The 19553-nt window shown below is 34.5% G+C and overlaps 1 protein-coding gene across 10 annotated transcripts in view; it reads right to left on the bottom strand.

The window, feature by feature from the left end:
* The window catches only part of LOC118745727 (zinc finger protein 2), a 611899-nt gene that overhangs the window by 258673 nt on the left and 333673 nt on the right, over positions 1-19553 (bottom strand). For 8 of the 10 annotated variants that reach the window (XR_004993690.1, XM_036479353.1, XM_036479355.1 and 5 more), the window contains exons 3-4: positions 8153-8288; positions 2700-5106 (exon numbers count right to left, since the gene is read on the bottom strand). Coding sequence is in view for 9 of the 10 variants with exons in the window: in XM_036479353.1 (XP_036335246.1) it covers positions 2700-5106; positions 8153-8288 (2543 nt within the window). In the remaining variant the exon portion in view is untranslated. The remainder of the gene's footprint in view (positions 1-2699; positions 5107-8152; positions 8289-19553) is intronic. The other 2 variants (XM_036479349.1, XM_036479350.1) reach the window with 2 other exon arrangements.

Below are 19553 nucleotides of genomic sequence, written 5' to 3'. Positions count from 1 at the left end.
TGTTTTAGGTAGGAGTTGATATGCGCAAGAAATTAATACAAAAGAGCAATCGTTTTATGGGCATATTGCGGATCATTACCTACCAGTTGCGAAAATATCATGGCGTATAATTTATTTAAAAAATATCATGGCGTATAATTTATTTAAAAAGAGGGCTGACATTTTTTGCCGAGTGTTGTTTGTTATTTTTAAAATAACTTTCAGTTTAATAATAACAAATTCGTTTTTCTCAATTTACTGACTCAATTTAGATACTCTTTTTTTGGCGAATTCTTAGTCTTTCAAAGTTTTTGCGCAGTTGAAAAAAGTGATTTAATCCATGAGGAAATACGGATGCAGTCCTTAAATAGAGGTATCTTTCCTCAGTTTGAATAAATATGTAATTTTGTTTTTTCAATACCACGTTTAAACGAAGCAGCTGGGTGGAACTTACTTAAGTATAAAGTTTGCTTCCTGGCGAAAAGAGAGAAACCGATTCAAATTTTAGAAAATGAACTTTAAATTAAAAGTAATATTGAAATATAATGTTTAGAGTTCTTTGACTATTTAAACACTGAAAGTGGAAATGATCTTATTATTGCTATTAAAAAATTTCATATATATAAAATAATTTATTGGCTCCTGTGATGATATTATAAAGGTATTTCATACCACATGTTAATGTGTATACTCATACTAAAAAGAATAACATTTTTATTTTTTGTAAACAACATTTCATTTATATACCAAGATATTATTAAAAATAAGTACTCTAGCGTTTTAAAGTATTATCTGCTACTAACATTCATAATTCTGCTTGGACTAAAAGTGTACTGAAAAGTACTGATTCTTATAGCACGAAAAAGTCGAATGTACTGATTTCGCGCCAAAAAAATCTGACAACCCTATGCAGGACAAGGCTGCAATGCGAATGATTGCCGTGGATGCGCAGCCTTTTAGCATCGTGCAAGACCCTGGTTTTAAGCAGTTGTTGCAGAAATTGGATCACCGATACAAATTTCCGAGCACATATTATTTTTGTACAGTAATAGGCATGTTTTATTCAACCATCACAAGCAAATAGCTAAATCTTGGTCAAATAAAACGAAATTAGCTTATTTCCTATGTTAGCCTAATTTTGACAGTTGTTTGACTGCAAATAGTGTCAAAGTATGTTTTTGCCTCTTTCTGATTGGCTGAAGGAGAAAATTTCTGATGTTGAATGGCAATGCCTCTTGTTCAATATACAAGCCAAGACAGCCTTTCATAAGCCAACATAATTATGTTGGGTAAGTCCTCCATACAAAATAAGCTAATAGCTTCAATTTCTGCACAAATAAAACACGGCTAATGATAACTAGGAAGTACAACAATTTAAAATTAAAGGTACAGGCTGCATTGGAAAAGGTAGATTTTCTTAGCGTCACGACAGACGTATGAACCTCAAAGGAAAATTACGGTTATTTTACAGTCACCTGTCCTTTTATAAATAGCAATTTTGATTTTTCTCTAAACTATAGTGCTGAAAACATTGCAGAAACTCAATTTATCCAATGGAATATAATAATAAAATAATAAATAAATTTGTAACTGTCGTCACTGACAATGACAGTACCACGAAAAAAGCTTGTGAGATTTTATAGAAAATCATCTTCCATGTTTTTCATATACCATTAACTTGATTGTCCACTATGTTTTAAAAACTCCTATACTGGCAGAGATATTAACAAAATGCAAGCGTATAGTGTCATACTTCAAAAGCAGTACAATATCGTATGAAAAATTTAAGAGCATGCAGGTTGTAGATAACCCCTATAGCTTGATTCAAGAACTTTGGAGGTGTCAGCCAATAAGGCAGTTACAATCGCGCTAATTATTCCAACATATTTTCAACTACACAAAACTGTCACCAATCATGCCTCGAAACTAAAGGCAAAAGAAGCCGTTGAAGCTAGCCTATTGCACATCAAACGTTTGCCAGAGCGCTTCTAGCATTACAAAAAACGGCCGTTTTGCATTCGGGAACATGCGGATCAAGCATCAATAGCTTTAGAAAAGGAAAATCCAGCACCACCCACCAAATCCAAAAATGTATAATCATATAACAGACCAACCTACAATAAAAACCGTCCAAGTTGATGCAATAATCTTAATGCGGCAGTATTTAAGAACAGTATGTGAACCAGAAGATTCAATTCCTCTTGCACACAGGAAGGCATGTATCTATTTATTTCTCGTAATACATAATTTATAATCTTTGATTGCCTTTCAGAAAACCCCGACGGAAGCATTGGCCCTAATAGCAAAAAAATATTTGTACGTCCCTGCCTCCTCCTGCGAAGCAGATGGGACTTTCAGCAAGGCGGGGCAAATAATATCGGACAGACGATGCAGTCTGAACGCTTTAACAGTGAACAAGATCCTATTTATAAATTTAAACCAAGAATATGATATTTGATGGATAACAGTGAGCAAACCTGTATTTATAAATGTGAGCCTTGAATTTCACATTTTAAGCATCTCAATAAAATTTTTGTTTGTTAAAAATTTGTTTTATTTCACACAAAGTTCGATGGAACTATCTATAGAATCGATGGAATTCTGCAAAACCATCGAAAAAATCGATGGACGTCATTATCGATTGTTATCATGCTCTACTGCGCAGTTTGATGTATGTTGATGCTTGTTTGTGTATATAGCAAAAAAATATGTATTCTTACCGTGTGCATTCTACGCCCAATGGTCGTCCGTTGATGTGATCCGAGCAAGCGCCTATAGTAAAACTGGATGTGTTGCTGGCTACGGATGCAGCCGCGGCTGCCGCTGCAGCGGCAGCCACAGCTACAGCAGCAGCTGCGTTTTGTTGTTGCGCCGCCGCCGCCACCGCTGCTGCTGAGACAGCTGTGGTGTTCGGCGATGTAGTTAAATTCGCTGGTGACTGTATATTGGTGCTTGTGCAGCTACTGTTGCTGCGTGTTGGTGACCGTTGCGGTGTTGTATTGGTGCTGGTTATCACATGCTGCTGGCTGGAGTTGTGGAACGGGGGAGATTTAAGTTGTTGCATTTCGCAATTTTTGCAGTCGTTATCCTTATAGTCTGTATGTTCTGCACAGCTGCCGCTGACTGCAGCGTACTGCTGCTGTAAGCTGATATGCTGTTGTAAAAAGTCGCTGATTAACTTTGCATTGGTTTTTTGAGCCTCTGTAGAGCTACAGATGGCCGAAGTACCATCAGTTAAAGCCACTAAAGAGGAGTGCAAGCAGCTGAGATTACTGTGTGTGTGTGTCATGGACATTAGAGAGGTTGGCGGGGTGGCAAAGGTGCTGCTGCTCATTGCCGAATACTGCTGTTGCTGTTGCTGCTGCTGCAGGAAATTGACTGCATCAGCTGAAAGCCGCGATAGGGTATCGGCTCGGTCTAGCTTTCTGTCCGAGTCCGTGTCGCACTGCAACTGCATGTGCTGGAACCCGGAGGCACTGGTGGGCGCAGCACCCATTTCTGTATTTTCAGCCTCAACTTTCGTCACTGCAGTCAGTGGCGGGCTATGACAGTCCGAAGCATTTGCACCTTGAAGGCTTCTGCTCCCTGGGTTACTCAACAGATCGGAGTTATTGTTCGCGGTAGACGCTGTTGTAGGTGTTACGCATACGGTTATTCTTGGCTTTAATGCACAATCAGAGCTTGATCCTAATACAGCTTGTGATGTAGCTAATGAGTATGTACCATATTTTGTTTCAGTATTTGATGACTTTTCTGACTCATTCTTTGGTAGTATTGATGAAGACAATGTTGTGGATGATAATGATTTCTCGCCTGCCGATGAAGTCAAGGACGGCGAAAATGCAGTTAATTTCGCTTTGGAGTCATCAATATCTTTCATTTCTACAGCTGCATTTTCCTTTAATCTATTAGTAATGATTGTTGTTTGCTGTTGTTGTTGTTGCCGCCGCGACTGCTGCTCAATGGTATTAAGCTTGGTGCTTTCTGCCAGTTGGCTTGATAATGTAGGCGTTGTCATTGCTGATGCCTCGGTGACGAAAGCAACTGCTTCGTATCGTTGTTGTTGGATGTTGGAAAGGGAGGTTTTAATCAGTAAATGACTATTGTTGCTACTATCAATAGCGCTGGGTAACTCAAGTGTGGATGTGATTTGTGAAGGTGATGCTGCTGGTGGCGCTGCGGCCGTAGGCGCGGTCCGCAAGGACTTAGGCGACGCTATTGATGACAACGATAGGTCGGGAGACATTGGCGCAGACGTTGATGGCGATGTTGAACCAGAAGTTAATGGTCTAATTGATGATTTTGTGTCCGTTGTCGCCGCCGCGTCGTCAGCCTTTTCGCTCATTATTCGTTCAACAACCGATCTCTCCGAAACCTCTCTAGCATTCGATCCGAAAGTCACTGCCTGGGTTGTACCCTCGTTGAATTGAACATCAGTCTCAGTATTTAAATCGTCACTTTTTATAACATTGAGCATATCAATTGGCTCAAGGAATGATATTTGTGGACTCTCGTCCATATTTGGAGGCTGAATGATAGCACTCGAATATTCGCGGTTTAGTAAATGCTGTTCTTTTGGTTGCAGAGTCAGTTGGTGCTCTGAGCTAGCATGCGAGCTAAATGATTTAGTATTCCCAAAAGATAGTTTGCATATAAAGCACATCAATATCGGTTTTTGTATTTTGGAAGAGCGCTGCACTATATTGTACCCGTTGGTCCTGTCACTATCGTTGTCGTTATCGGTATCGCTGCTGTTGCTATGTCGACGTCGATGCTGTGGCTTTTGTGGTTGTTGGTCAACATATGTCCCGAATTCCGTTTGCTCGTCGGTGGTGCTTTTGATGGTGGTGGCGGTAGTGGTAGCAACAACGGCGGCTGAGGCATACTGAGCACTCACTATGCGAAAAGAATGTATACGAGGGCTTGCGGTGGTTTTTAGAATGTTGGTGCTTTTTGGTGTAGTCTTATGTTCATCATCTCGACTGCTTGAGACTTCCTTTGAAGTTGCCGAAGTGGTCGATGTTTTGTTTGTTGACTTTGTCGTAGCTGATGTTGAATTTGATGGTGCGGTTATCTTCCTTCCAACCTCATTTGTCGTTACTAACGATGAACCTGCTGTGGTTTTTGCTGTTAATTCATCGGTATGGAATTTGGAACTATAAAATTAGTTTAAATGCCTACCAACTATAACGAATGTTTTAAACTCAAAAGGAGATTTTTTACTAAGTACTAAAGCTATACAGTGAAATATTCACACTTTTTTACAAAGGTTTATCTCTCACTATAAAGCTACGGTAAACTAATTAAAATCGAAGAACATGTTGTCAGTATTTTTACATTAGGGTGGCTCCCATCAGCTTAGTTCAGACACATATATAAATGTATCTATAGTACAAGGTTTGAGGAGAAGGGATGTTTCGGTCTTTATACATAAGTAAACTAAAAGAAAATTAACCGATTGTTTTCTTTTATAGACTTTGATAATACCACGTAATGATCCTTTGCTTTGACGTGTCGATATTTAAATCGCCAACAAAAAGAGAATAATAATAACGGCAGAAACTAGCCTGCCGGCCTCAACAAAAGAAAAATGTAAGACTAGGCGCAGAAAGAGCTTCCTTAAAGGCTGCTATGATATGGAGGCATCACCACTAACATAGGGATATATCACGAGGGAGAAATAAAATACTAGCAAGCAGCCAGTGGGAAAGTCCCCGCCGCCGGCTTGGTAAGCTTTATATGTATAAGATATCGCGGATTACCGGTACACAACTGCCGATGAAGACTGTGCGTCGCACTACTTCGACATGAGAGCAAGCTACATATGCCGCCCGTCCAGTTTCGAAACTGCCAATACACATGCGGGGGATTTCTGCAGACGCTGAACGAGGTCGTTTTAACATCGGTGTGGCTTGACATCACTAAAGGCACAAGACTACGGCTCAACGCGGGCGTAGATGAGGATTCTTATATTAAAGTAAAGAGATACAAGTTCAGTTTTGTAATGATGGTACCCTGGACCAAAAAAAAAACGCGAGCGAAAAGGAACTGGCAACTGGGGAGATGCAAGATGAATAACTACTTCTGCGCTTGATCCTGAGGCTGCGCAGACTAGGGATGTTAATTTTTGGGCTTTTTCCGATCCCGGGATTCTCGGGACGGCGTTGTCAAAATTCCGGGATCCCGGGATTTAGATATTCATTACTTTTCAACAACTTGAATCGAAAACATTGCTTCTATATTGTTTGAAAAGCGCTCCTACCATGAAATAAATAGTAAATAAATGGGTTTGAAACCATGATACAATAATTACAGGTATTGTCTTCCCAAAGAGCGCATATTCCGATCTGCCTTATTTAAAAAATATCATTGTTGCCCACACTAAAATGTTTACTGCTGGAAATATCCCTTTTTTCATACCCCATATACCATATATGTATGTTCTCGTATTTTGTTTTAACAAACCATCTTACAGAGAACTCATTCAGTTTGCAATAGCTGGAAAAAAACATTTTCTTGTAAATAAATTCAAAGTTTGTATGGCTCAATTAATTTCAAACGTTCTTTCTTTTGTTTTAAAAAGTTATAAAAATTAAATTGAGCGAAAACAAAAAGCAAAGCCAAATAAAAGTAAAAGAATAAACATTGAACTGCGTCAAAATGAAAATAAGGGAGCATGAATTTCGATGAGAAACAGAACTCTCTAGGAAGACAATCCCTGGAATTATTGCATCATGGTGTGAAATCTACTTTTTTATTTAAAGTGGCGTTTTTATTTTTTCTCTCTGACCGCAGGATTTATTTTGTAATTTAAATGATATGATTAATTCCAAAAATTATTAACAAATTCAATGCTATGTAGAATAAAAATATGGGTAACAAATGCGATAGGAAATTTCTTTAGAATTTAGAAAATTTTAATTTTTTTAATTCACCAGGATGAATAGGTAATTTTTAAGCTGACAAAGTTAGAAGAACGAAATTCGAACGAATATTGCGAAATTTCAAGGATAAAATTTTACAATGACATTTTCAATATTTACTAGCCCTTCTGCACTAGAAACTTGAGTATGTTTAAATTCTACAAGATTTCCTCATTAATTTTATACCCAAACTTCTTCTCCAAACACATTTCTCTGTATTTTTTTTTAATCATTTTTGAATTACTGACGTCAGAGTGAAAAACTAAAAACGCAATTTTACTATATTTGGCCAATGATTTCGCGAATATATTGCTATTTGTGTTTAAAATTTACTATCGCGCGGTGTCATACATATGTGTAATGAGCTAGACATTTATAAAAAAATATTATATTATTAAATATATTAATTATTAAATAAAAAAAGAAATAAAACCAATGCTGGTCAAGAAAAGGAGTTTCTATTATTGCCATCAGTGAAAATTACAAATCCCGAAAATTCCGGGTTTACTTGCCAAGAATGCCGGCATTTTCGAGACCTTAAAAAGTCCACATTAACATTCATTAACATTCCTAGCGCAGACCTTAGGTTCTTAGCTAGAATAAAGTAGAATCACCAAGCTTCAGCGTCTCAAGTATAATATGTATATATAAGTTTATATCAATATATAAAAATAATATATGTACATATATCAAAAATTTGTTTGGAATAAATTTAATAAAATTTTCCATTCAGTTTTCCTTTTTTTAGCATGCGCTGGCTATTGTACACTTAGCCTATCGATTTTAAATGTTCGTCTCTTTTCGATAAAAGAACAAGCGTTGTGCCTCCGACAGTGTTTACTGCGCTTTAAATGAATTTCAAGCAAGTAATTATTTCCTTTTTTGCGGATTTCCTTAAAAGTGCCTCATACAGGGCCACCCTCATGTAAATTGTTCTGTACATATCGCACACCTAGACCTAAAGACAGCTAACTCGAAAACAATTTTGGCCGATCTTTGTGCTTAAATCAATTCATAGGACTTATCTCAAATTAATGCAAATATTTTTTGCTTCATGATTATATTCACTTACTAAAAAGCTACTGCTATACTTTTTTCTATCAATTGCGTTGAATCTGTACACTGCATAAGCAATTATATTTCCGGATCTGATTTTTAGTTAGTTCCCTTTTGATTCAGGTGTGCGATATGCACAAAAAAAAAAATTAAAAAAATAAAATTAAGGAAAAAGCATAAAAAAAGTTACTTACCACTCGCTATTAAATCCTGCGTTGAGTTTTCCGTGGCAATTATGAAGGCATTACCATCTAAATTAAAAACGATTTTTCCTTGGAAAACTTCGACATCTGTCTTTAACATTGGTTTGCTGTCATCCGTCTCAATTTTCTGAAATTAATTGTATGAATTTACAAATTAATGTGTATTTGTTTACGTATGTTATAATTTAGTCATATTGTGAGAAGTTCATACATTTTCTAAAGCTTCAAAACAATTTGCGGTTATTCTAAATCGTCTGAGAATATTTGTTAAGTCTCCTAATAATAAATAAATAAATAAATAAATAACGAATTTGTTTCGATTTTTAATTCCATTTCTGTCAGTTTTAGTATGAAATTAGGCGTAGTGCAAACTTTTAGCCAATTCTTCGAAGTTCTTCACCCAGAACATTTTGTTTCATTTAATCTCCCAGTTTGCCAAACGATTTCGCAAACTCACCTCACTCACAAGCATTCACATTTTAATACTAACTAGTCTAAAACCATCTGGGATCAAATCATTTTGAGCGAAAAATTCGACAAAGAATTGAAGGATCGCCGGGAATATCATTGTAAGTGTAAAAAAAAAAACCATAATTTTTCAGGAGACCAAAAAAAACGCTTGCTAGTGTTCATTTGTCACAGTCTGTCACGGTGACTTTTTGAAAGATGTCACAGCAGTTACCCGTGACTTTTGAGTAGACGCGACAAAGTCAGAGGTACGCAAATATTTGCTCCTATTTTCTCGACGTATGCTATTTTTCGGGAAAGATAAGATTTAAATTGTCCTTTCAAATGGCCTCAGAAATGATCATAATTCGCAACGAAGAAAACAAGCTACATATTTTGCTATAAATGCATATTTTTGCATATTGACACAATTGTGTCTAACATGCAAATATAAAGTAATATTTTGTAATTCTTAGCATGCTTTTAGCCATAATTTGCATGTTTTGCAATTGGAAAAAATCATCTCGGATGATCTTAAGTTTCTGAAATGACCCTGTAGTCAAACGTACTAGTTGTAAACTACCTTACAACTAGTATGAACCGCATGCCCAACTAGTCAGCCAACTATCTTTTTTCCATGCAATCAACTGGTATTTTTAACATGGGGATGTTCTACGAGATGGCAATTGTCAGATTTCGGTCAGAAATATACCCGTCTCATACTAGTTCAAAATAGACAGAAAAATACTAGTCCAATTAGGACCAAAACGACTACTTTGGAAGTAAAAAAATTAAATGAATTCATGAATATACAATAAGACACTTTTGATTAAGTACACTTTAATATATTACACATTTTTCATTAAGGGTTATTAAAAGTAAAAGGTTTCAGGTACAATAAATACTATATTTTTTAATAATATTTAATATGCAAAAGAAAACATTTTAGTTAAAAATAAAATGAAGACATTAGTTCATTTTTGAGGGAACTAAAATAAAAATGAAAGTTTTCATTAAAATAATTTTAAATTCATTAACTTTGCACATTCCAGTCTTTTCTTTTTCAAATTTTACAAAAGTAATAATTTATGTTTAAAATTTGAGATTTGGATAAGAATGAAATAAATAAATAATTCAAGCAGTTATTAAATATTCTTAGCTTTTGTCAATAGTTTTTCTTGATGATTATTATTATTATTAGATTGGCGCTTACACAAATGTTAGTGTTTGGCCGAGCTTCTCCTCCGATTTGTGGCGTGCGCCTTGATGTTGTCACACAAAGCGGAGGGACCTACAGTTTTACGCCGACTCCGAACGGCGATTGTATTTTTATAAGAAGCTGTTTTTCATGGCAAAAATACACTCGGAGGTTTGCCATTGCCTGCCGAGGGACGACCGCTGTTATGAAAAAAACCTTTTTTCTATATTTTTTGCGATGTTGCTTTGACTAGGGTTTGAACCCAGGCGTTGTGGAGTGGAAGCGCGCACTGCTTACCACTACACCACAGCGGCCGACTTGATGATTAATAATAGAAATTAATCAAATAATTATAATCGTGTAATTAAAACAAGTCAAATATAATTGAAAATGATCAAAAATAACAAAATAATGATGTAATTAAAATTAATGAATTAATTAACGTTTTTTTACGTAATTAATTATTACTCATTAAACGGTTATCCAAAGAAACATGCTTTAATTAATAATCATTATGAATATTAATCATTATTTAACAGGTCTTGTATAATTGAATACATACTCCCTTTAATGGTTTACAATATACCCAAATAAAAGTTATAATATTTTGTTTACTTTATTGTATTAAACTGTCGAAGTCAAAACAGGGCATGAATAAATAGTTTGTACTTGGTACAAGTCTGGTAATTTTCGAACTAGTTCGGTTTCAGTCAGGAAATTCTAGTTGTAAACTAGTATTTTTCCTGACTAGTTTGGGGTTTCACTGCAGGGGAGGGACAACAGTATCTATGTGTATTCTTATTTTACGTTTGAAGCGGAGTATGTAAAAGAAAGAAACACGAACATAAGCTCCCACAAAGCGAGTTTGCTCATTTTTGTGCTGTTCCCTTACTAAGCTGAAGTATAGCCAGAATTTGCATTAAGGAGTTGTCGTACTTGTGCAGATATGACTTTTACGCGTGGAAGAATGTTTTTCTGTAAAAGTTGACTAAATCCTGTATTTTTTACTGGCACGGGAACAGATCATTTTCATCAGTCTAAAATGTGGAAAATGGTTTCATATTTTGCCGTTTGAATTGAAGATAAATTTATAAATTTTTCATTAATTTGTCACTAATATTTTCATTTATTAGATGCCAAAGCAGGCAAAAAAAACTATCGAGCAGTTTGGCTGAAAATGTGAGGCAATTCTCATGCTTAAAAATTGATGGAAGCGTGTTATTTTGCAAACCGTGCAGTAAGCAAATTTCTGCAAAAAAAAGCAGAGAAACAGCTAATCTCAGCAGTTCGTGCAGGAAAGACTGACAGTTTTACGGTTACCAGACGTACTGATTTTATCAGTACAGTACTGATTTTTCAACTCTTGTACTGATTTTATTCCTTTCTTCAATCAGTACGCTAATGTCCTGATTTTTCAAAATATGTTCTGATTTGTAATGAATTTTCCATTCAAACCAAATACTTTAGTATTTTCTTAAGGTTTTTACATAACGTTGGAACTTCCTTAAACTGTACTGTAAAAAATAAAAATAAAATAATTTAATTATAGGTGACATGTTTTAGATAATGTTTGATATGCCGAAGAAATAAATACAACAAAAAGATCAATCGTTTTATGGGCATATCGCCGGGTCGTTACGTACCAGTTGCGATAATATGATGGAGCATAAATTAATTAAAAAGAAGGCTTAAATTTTTGTCGAGTGTTGTTAGTTATCTCGAAAATAACTTTCAGTTTAATAAAAATAAATTTCAATGTTTGAATGGCTTTTGCCTATAACTTACAACTCCTTTTTCTCAATTTACTGACTTTGTAAAAGAGTTTTGCATACAAGACATAGAGTTAGATACTCTTTTTAGCGAGTTCTTAGTCTTTTACAGTTTTTGCGTAGTTGTAAAATTATTTAACCCTTCGGAGGGCGTTACACGAGAGGGCGCGCCGCGGCAATTTAGCCGCCGTATCTCAAAGGTTGACTGCATTTTTTCTTATTTATGTCGAAAAATCATTCAAATAAAACATTCGAATAATTTGTGTTTATACCGAAACATATTATAAGCATTTATTTTTTAAATTTTTATGCGTCATCATCAACAGTGGTGTTGGTACATTCTACACATTGTGAAATATGCTTGCAATGTTTTCTGCAAACATTTTTGTTACAATTAATATGTACAGCAAATTTTTGTCTTATTATTCCTGGTAGATATTCCTTGTTTCAATTTCTCTTGCGTAGCTGGTTCGCTTCTATATAAGTTTAACAACATCTCCTGACACTGAATATGGCACAACGCCGAAACCGGTTTGTCCCCAAACCAAATTTGACAAGGGATGACGGAAATTCGTTCTAAAATATATCATTTAAAAACATCGTTTTTCTCTAAAACCTAAGAAAATGAATATCATAATAGTTACAATTTGTACGCAAAGAATAATTTTAAGTATAACTTTAAAATTACACATGACAAAATACTTAAAAAATAACAATTTTGATTTAGACCCTTATCACAAACTCACTTTTCCAACTATCTTAAAAAAAATTTTACGAGTTCAATTCAAATTTTTTTGGTACACGGAAAGGCGCGACGCGGCAACTCAGCCGCATATATGAGGCACCTACTTTCAAATACAAATATCAACTAAACTATATAATGCAGAAAGTAACATCTAACTGTGAACCTTTCTGCATCTCAAAACTTACTAAGTCACTAAGTTGCAGTGGCCGGCTACTAAAATTTGTATTTGAAAACCACACATTACAATTTTTGCGGCTAATTTTCCGCGGCGCGTCCTCCGAAGGGTTAAGCAATGAGGAAATATAGATGAACTCCTTAAAAAGTTGTACTTTTTCACAGTATGAGAGGATCTTAAGAATAAAGTTTGTTTCCTGGCGCAGAGAGAGAAACCGGCTTCTAATTAAAATTTTTGAAAGTGAACTTCAAATTAAAAGCAATTTTAAAATGAAATGTATAGAATTCTTTGAATATTTAAACACTGAAAATGGGAATTATCTCATTATTGCTATTCAAAAAGTCACAAATATAAAATAATTTATTGGCTCCTGTCTATAATGATGTGTACACTCATGTTAAAATGAATAACACTTTTATTTTTTATGAACTTTAATAATAATAATAATAATAGTAGATTGGCGCTTACACATACATATGTTAGTGTTTGGCCGAGCTTCTCCTCCGATTTGTGGTTTGCGCCATGATGTTGTCACACAAAGCGGAGGGACCTACAGTTTTACGCCGACTCCGAATGGCGATTGTATTTTTATGAGAAGCTGTTTTTCATGGCAGAAATACACTCGGAGGTTTGCCATTGCCTGCCGAGGGACGACCGCTGTTAAGAAGAAACCTTTTTTATATATTTTTTGTCCATGTTGCTTTGATCAGGGTTTGAACCCGGGTGATGCGGAGTGGAAGCGCGCACTGCTTACCACTATGAACTATATTTTATTTATATACCAAAATATTGTTAAAAACAAGAACTCAGGCGTTTTTAATTATTTTCTGTTACTTACATTCATAATTTTGCTTTGAATAAAAATGTACTGAAAAGTACAGATTTTTTTAGCATGAAAAAGTCGAATGTACTGATTTCGCGCATAAAAAATCTGGCAACCCTAGACAATTTCAAAATATGAAAACTTCGTTAAAGATTTCTGTGAAGCTTTTATGTCTGCTGACATAGCCCTGCACAAAGTACAGTGGTAAGCTAAAAAGTTACTTTGAAAAATATACCTCCTTTAAGATGCCCTCTGAAATATCTTTGCGGAGAACTGTAAGCAGCCTTTTACAATCAACAATTGAAAAAGTACGAACGAGTTGTAAAAATGAATTTCTATGGATGTCAATTGATGAAACCACTGATGCTGCGGATCGGTGCGTTGCCAATGTTGTTATTGGCTTGCTGAATGGCGAACAAAACCGGTAACATATTACCTTTTTACTAAATGTTGCGTTGTTGGAAAGGTGAACCACAGCACCATTGCCAGATTGTTTGATGAATCCGTAAACTTGTTGGGTTCTGAATTTAAAAACATCTTTCTTTTGTTTGTGACTGATCCTGCACCTTACATGGTGAAAGCTGCACAATGTATTAATATTTTTTACCCGAAAGTCATACACATCACTTGTCTGGCACATGGGCTTCATCGCGTTTGTGAAACAATCCGCTCGCTTCATCCACTAGTTGACCGTTTAGTACCAGACGTCATTTTTTTTTAAACGCCATCAAGGATTAAAATATTTAAAGAAATGTGTGAATTGCCTTTGCCACCACAGACAACTTCGAAATGATAAAGGAAATTGTTAATACTCTTGACGGCGAGGAGGCATCTGCTATAAAGTCTGCAAAAACTCTTTTTGAAAAACCTGAGCTTAAGAACCAAATTAGCATACAAAAATTGGAAACTACAGGTCTTTTATTAACAAATTCCATCGACATTCTGAATGATGCCAAATATAAATTGGATCTGTGAACTTGCCTGCCGTAACCAATAAACTTGAAGCAGTGTTAGTGAAAAATCAAATGCTTTAAAGTACATATGCTTTAAAATATTTCCAATACTTTTGTCGGAAATACTTCGACTTTCCAAAGCGACTACACGGTATCGGAAATGGCCTCGTTTAAATATGCCCTTGTTACATCTATCGATACAGAGTAAATATTTTCCATGTACAAAAACTTTTTATTTGACAAGAGGCGTTCCTTTTTATTTGAGAACATAACTCAATTTTTTGTTGTTTATTGTAACAACAATATTTTTTAATCATTCGTTAGATACCCAGCTTGTAAAGTTGACTTACTTGTTTGCCTTATACTAGGTTCACATATAAGTAGATTATCCTCATTTTCGAGCTTAACTTCCTAATCTGTAATTAGAAAAAGAGATTAGCCATATAAAATTCCTCCCTTATTAATCTGTAATTATAAAATAATCTCAGATTTAACCGATAACTTTTCGGTGTCCATCCTAGTTTTATCGATTGTTTTTGCGAAGAAGAGGAGAAATGGCAAATGTAAAAGTAAACAAAAATGGACGCTAGCAAGGAAAAGAGGATTTTAAAGGTATTTTTTAATAAAATGTTAAGTTAAAATATATTTATATTGCTTAATATAGCAGAAAAACGTGATCACGGTAGCACAGAGAAGAAACATAACTTTTCCTTGAGATGTGAGAATAACAAGCACAACAAATTTGACGGCTAATAATCTGAGATTTGCCTGTGTAAACGGGGTGATTAAAAAACGAGCTTTGATTGAGATAATATTGATATGTGAACATAGTTTTACAGAAGGTATTTATATGTTTTTTTGAAAATACTCAAATGTTTTTGTTTTAGTATATTGTATTTTGTACAACATGCGAATGTACGTTCATATTTATATACTATGTATTTTGCATTTATGTAATTATTTTAACCAAAAATCTGAAGAATATTAATAATTTTTTTAAGCATATATGATAGCATTTTTTCCTTTTTTAATTGCATTTTTTAAGCGCTTAAAATGGTATTTTTAGTGCATGTTTTGTATAGCCCTAGTAATGACATAACAGTTTGGGTCATATGTGGTGAGGAGCAAATATGAGCTCAAATTACCTTACGAATTTTTTGACAATGCTTTGTTTTCTTTTAAAATTCTCATTTCAATACTTGCACCTCTCACGTTTTTAAACAAGTGAGGTTGTTCACACTTACCTGGTTATCAGTTTATCTGGTTAAAAATTATTATTCTGTAGTGTATTTTATTGTTTTCAACTGAATAAAAAATATAACCACATAACCTGATAACCAGGCAAGTGTGAACAACCTCAATATAGATAACAAAGGTGTCCCATTCCTCAAATCGCTACTTTGGTTTTGCCTACTTTGACAATTCTCAAGTAAAAGTAAACAACGCCTCAGAAATTTTAGGCACACTGAAATTCACTAATACTTTCACAAAATCACCGTTTTTAACATTTTCTTTGTTAGCTCTTTTTATAAACCAATTTTACAATTTAACACCATTAAACCACATTTCATTTGAACAGATGGGGTTGTCTAGAAATTTTGTAACGAAAATGAATTCATCACAATGAAAACAAATTCCAAACAACACCACTCTCTAATTGTCAAAATGAACATATTTGTACGAATGCACCAATCGTATTCAGTGTGACCGTTTTGATCCAAGTGGATTAAAAGTGATACATTTTTCAATGAATTTTGGAGGGATACTTCTTTTTAAATTTTGATTATTTTTCAATCGTGCAAAAAAAATCCCGTATAAGTCGAAAAACTTGCCAGAGATGTTTACGATTTCTTCGCACATAGTGCTAAAAGGGTGGATGAATTTGCCTAGTTTCAAAACTACGTTGGTGTTAAGAATTATAAAATTTTTCGAGTGTCAAACGGTCGCTGGTTATCGTGGAAGCAAACTGTTTATCGTTTACTGTCACAGTGGAGCGCGTTGCAATTATTATTCATATTAGGGGTATTCTCGAAGTCTTGCACGATGCATGGATTGCACGAAATGCAAAAATACTATTAAAATTTCGAAGAGTACGAGAGCACCCCATTGCAAAGTGGTAGCATGCATGGGTAGCAAGCAGCGAAATTATGTAGCAAATACAATAACAAGAGACAGCAAAAAAATGAAGTGAGCGAGATGAGAGGAATGAGAGAAATATGTAGCAATTCCAACAACAAAACAACTAGCACAGGGTCGCACTTATCTTGCTATGCTATTTTGCAAAATATATACATGAGGGCTATTCGCGATTCGGTGCATAAGAGCTGACAAATTTATGCAATTGCAGAAATATGCCATGGATTGTGAGCGACCTTTATTAAACTGTCATGGTAAAGCTTTTGCAAAACACTTTTTGTGCATCAGCTTTGGTTTTGTTTATGAATGCAATGCATAGCATATTTATGCTATGGATTTTCGGAATTGCAAATTTGCCAAGCCATGACAAATGCAAATGCGTGTATTTTGTTTGTGTATTGCAAATAATTTGCAATACAAATTTGCAATGCAATGATGCTAGGCCATTTGCACCGGATCGCGAATAGCCCTATGGGTTTCGACGTTGCATATTTTGCAGCGATAGAAAATGTTGTTTCCCATTGATTTTGTTGTTGTGTGTTTGCAAGTTATGCAATCCATGCAATCCGTGCTACGTGCAATGGCTTTGTAAGATTTGGAGAATACCCCTATTTTGTTTCGATGACGGTGTGAACCAAGCGCGAGCTCTTACCGAAAAAATTGATTCCGCACCAATAAAAATTTATTATTTATTTTTGTCAAATATTTTGGATATTGTCAATCGAATGAACAGAGAATTTCAAAGTGAATCATACAGATTGCATAATTTATATAACAATTTTGAAAGTAAGCGTAAACTTATATTTTATTTTTTTGTCAAACTAAATTGTATGCCAAGTAGCCCAGCTCATATAGATAATCATTTACCTATTAAGGAAGTATATATGTATTACTTATGCCGCAGAGACGTACATATGTATATGTATATCAACAGCAAATTTAAGTAAAGTCCAAATTAAAAAAAAAAGAAATATTCAGCAGAGTTTTATTGAACTTTGTTTGCAAATAAAAAAGAGATTTAATTTTAACAGTAAAATTTTGAAAATCCTTGCATGTATTGATCCATTGTCATATAAACAAAGCGCTAATTCGACATTTTTAATAGTTTTAAAAAATTTTCCTAACTTTTGAAAATCGATAATAAAATGGTAGCGTTGAAGTAAGCAAGCTAAAAAATGCTTTAAATAACTTTTTACATTTCGAACTAACTTCTATTATTTTTAACTTATTATGTAATGCCGCTGCAGAGCGCATTTTCTCAGAACTGAATTTGATCAAAACAAATGGAACAAATCGCTTCATTTTGTCAATGGTGGAATGCATATTTCGGATTAAATTTGAAATTTTGATAAACATTTTTTTCAAGTTTAATTAGTTTTTGTGAACTTTGTGTAAGCTTTGAAACTTTTGTTTATGTGGTATGAGATATAGATTGACCCATATTTTAAATGCAAATTATTAACAACAAATAAATAAAGATTAGTTGCCAACAGCATCATTATGAATTTTGCTGCTATTATTTTGACCGCAACTGTACCTCTTACTTTGTTTTTAATAGTTTTGTCAATTATATGTCTACGTACTAAGAATGTTGCGAATGTGGACTTTTAGAGTGTTTTTAAGAAATAATTTAGGTGCGTATATAATTAAAGTGAGATTTAGTTAAATACAAAATGGAAAGGTTAGTAATTTTTAATAATGTTTTTGTTTAGTACTTGCATTTAAAAATTGGAAAATTGTTTTTAATAAAAAGTTTTTAAAGGGTAGTAAATAAAACCTGCGCCACTAAATAACTACACGCTTGAGGCGACAAGATTGAAAAACTTGAAATTGGACAAAATTGTAAATTCTTCTCGATTGACGCTGCACCAGTCGAGAGGACTTTCAGTTATATTTATTTTTTTTATTGCGGTGCAATAATTCCTTTCTGAGAATTGCATCGGGGCTGCAAATGTCGGATGTATCCTCCTGACTTTCATCTTCACAATCTAGCATCATGGCAAGATCGTTGTTTTAACACCGTTGTCAACAGCGTTTTTCGATTTTAGTTTATGCAATTCAATTTTAATCAGTGCACTTGCACAATATTCCAGGGACCGAAAATAACAGTTATTTTTTTACGAGCTAAACTTGGCCTAATATTTTTTATTCCGAAATAAAGTTCATTTCCTGATAATAAACAAACAGCTTCTCAAAATTAAACAAATTTGGCATCATATGAAAGAGGATTGAAAATAGCTTTTAAACATAAATAACGAACGAAGGTTACCGCATCTATTTATATTTTTTTTATCATTTAATATTAAAGAAACTCATTTACCTGACCCAAGGTTTGTTCAATGGTAATTAATTAAAATTTTTTATTGAAATATTTTTAAATAGGTGGCTTTGCTCGTTTAGACATTTCACTTTTAGACCTACTTCAGTCCTGTTTCATTTGATACCAAACTTGTTTAATTTTGATAAGCGGTTTGTTTATTATCCGGAAAGGACTTTAATTTCCCAATAAAAAATATTTGGTCAAGTTTAACTCGTAAAAAATAACTGTTATTTTCGGTCCCTTCAATATTCACATTCGCAAAAGATCCGCATTCATTATTGCGAATGCAAAAGTGAATTCGAATGTTAAAGTTAATGCGGAAGCTCTGCGGTTGCGAATGCGAATATTCGCAACAACCCTGCTACGTACATACATATTTTTGTATAAATTAAAAGGTGTTGTCGTGAAATAAACGAAATTTATCATAAGCTTATAACTAATCTGAACAGTTTTTCGTTGTTAATATTATATTTCTCAATTGTCCCGTTACATTTTTGTAAATCCCGTATTTTTTGGATAAATTATACGTTTGTCCCCGTATGGCTGGAAAAAAATCTCGCAACACTAATTCCCATACCAAACTCCTAATTTGTGATAGTAAAAATATGCATAGTCAAGAGTAGGGATGCCCAAATCAGCACATATGTGTCGTGGACGACTGCGCGTGCAAAGCTTTGCACAGCGGTGCTGGGCAAGCGAGGAAGCAAAAAGTTATCGGAAGGGGTGAGTGTGCATCAGGGATTGGCAAAGGGTGCTGTTTTTGTGACTTTAAGCCTACTCACGTTAAAAACGGAGGATGAACGAACACCACCGCAAAGCGTGCTGT

Source organism: Rhagoletis pomonella, unplaced genomic scaffold, assembly GCF_013731165.1.
Source record: "Rhagoletis pomonella isolate Grant_MI unplaced genomic scaffold, Rhpom_1.0 Rhpom_scaffold_00009, whole genome shotgun sequence".
Lineage (NCBI taxonomy): Eukaryota > Metazoa > Arthropoda > Insecta > Diptera > Tephritidae > Rhagoletis > Rhagoletis pomonella.
The sequence above is the reverse complement of the archived record's forward strand: the minus strand, read 5'-3'. Positions and strand labels throughout refer to the sequence as shown.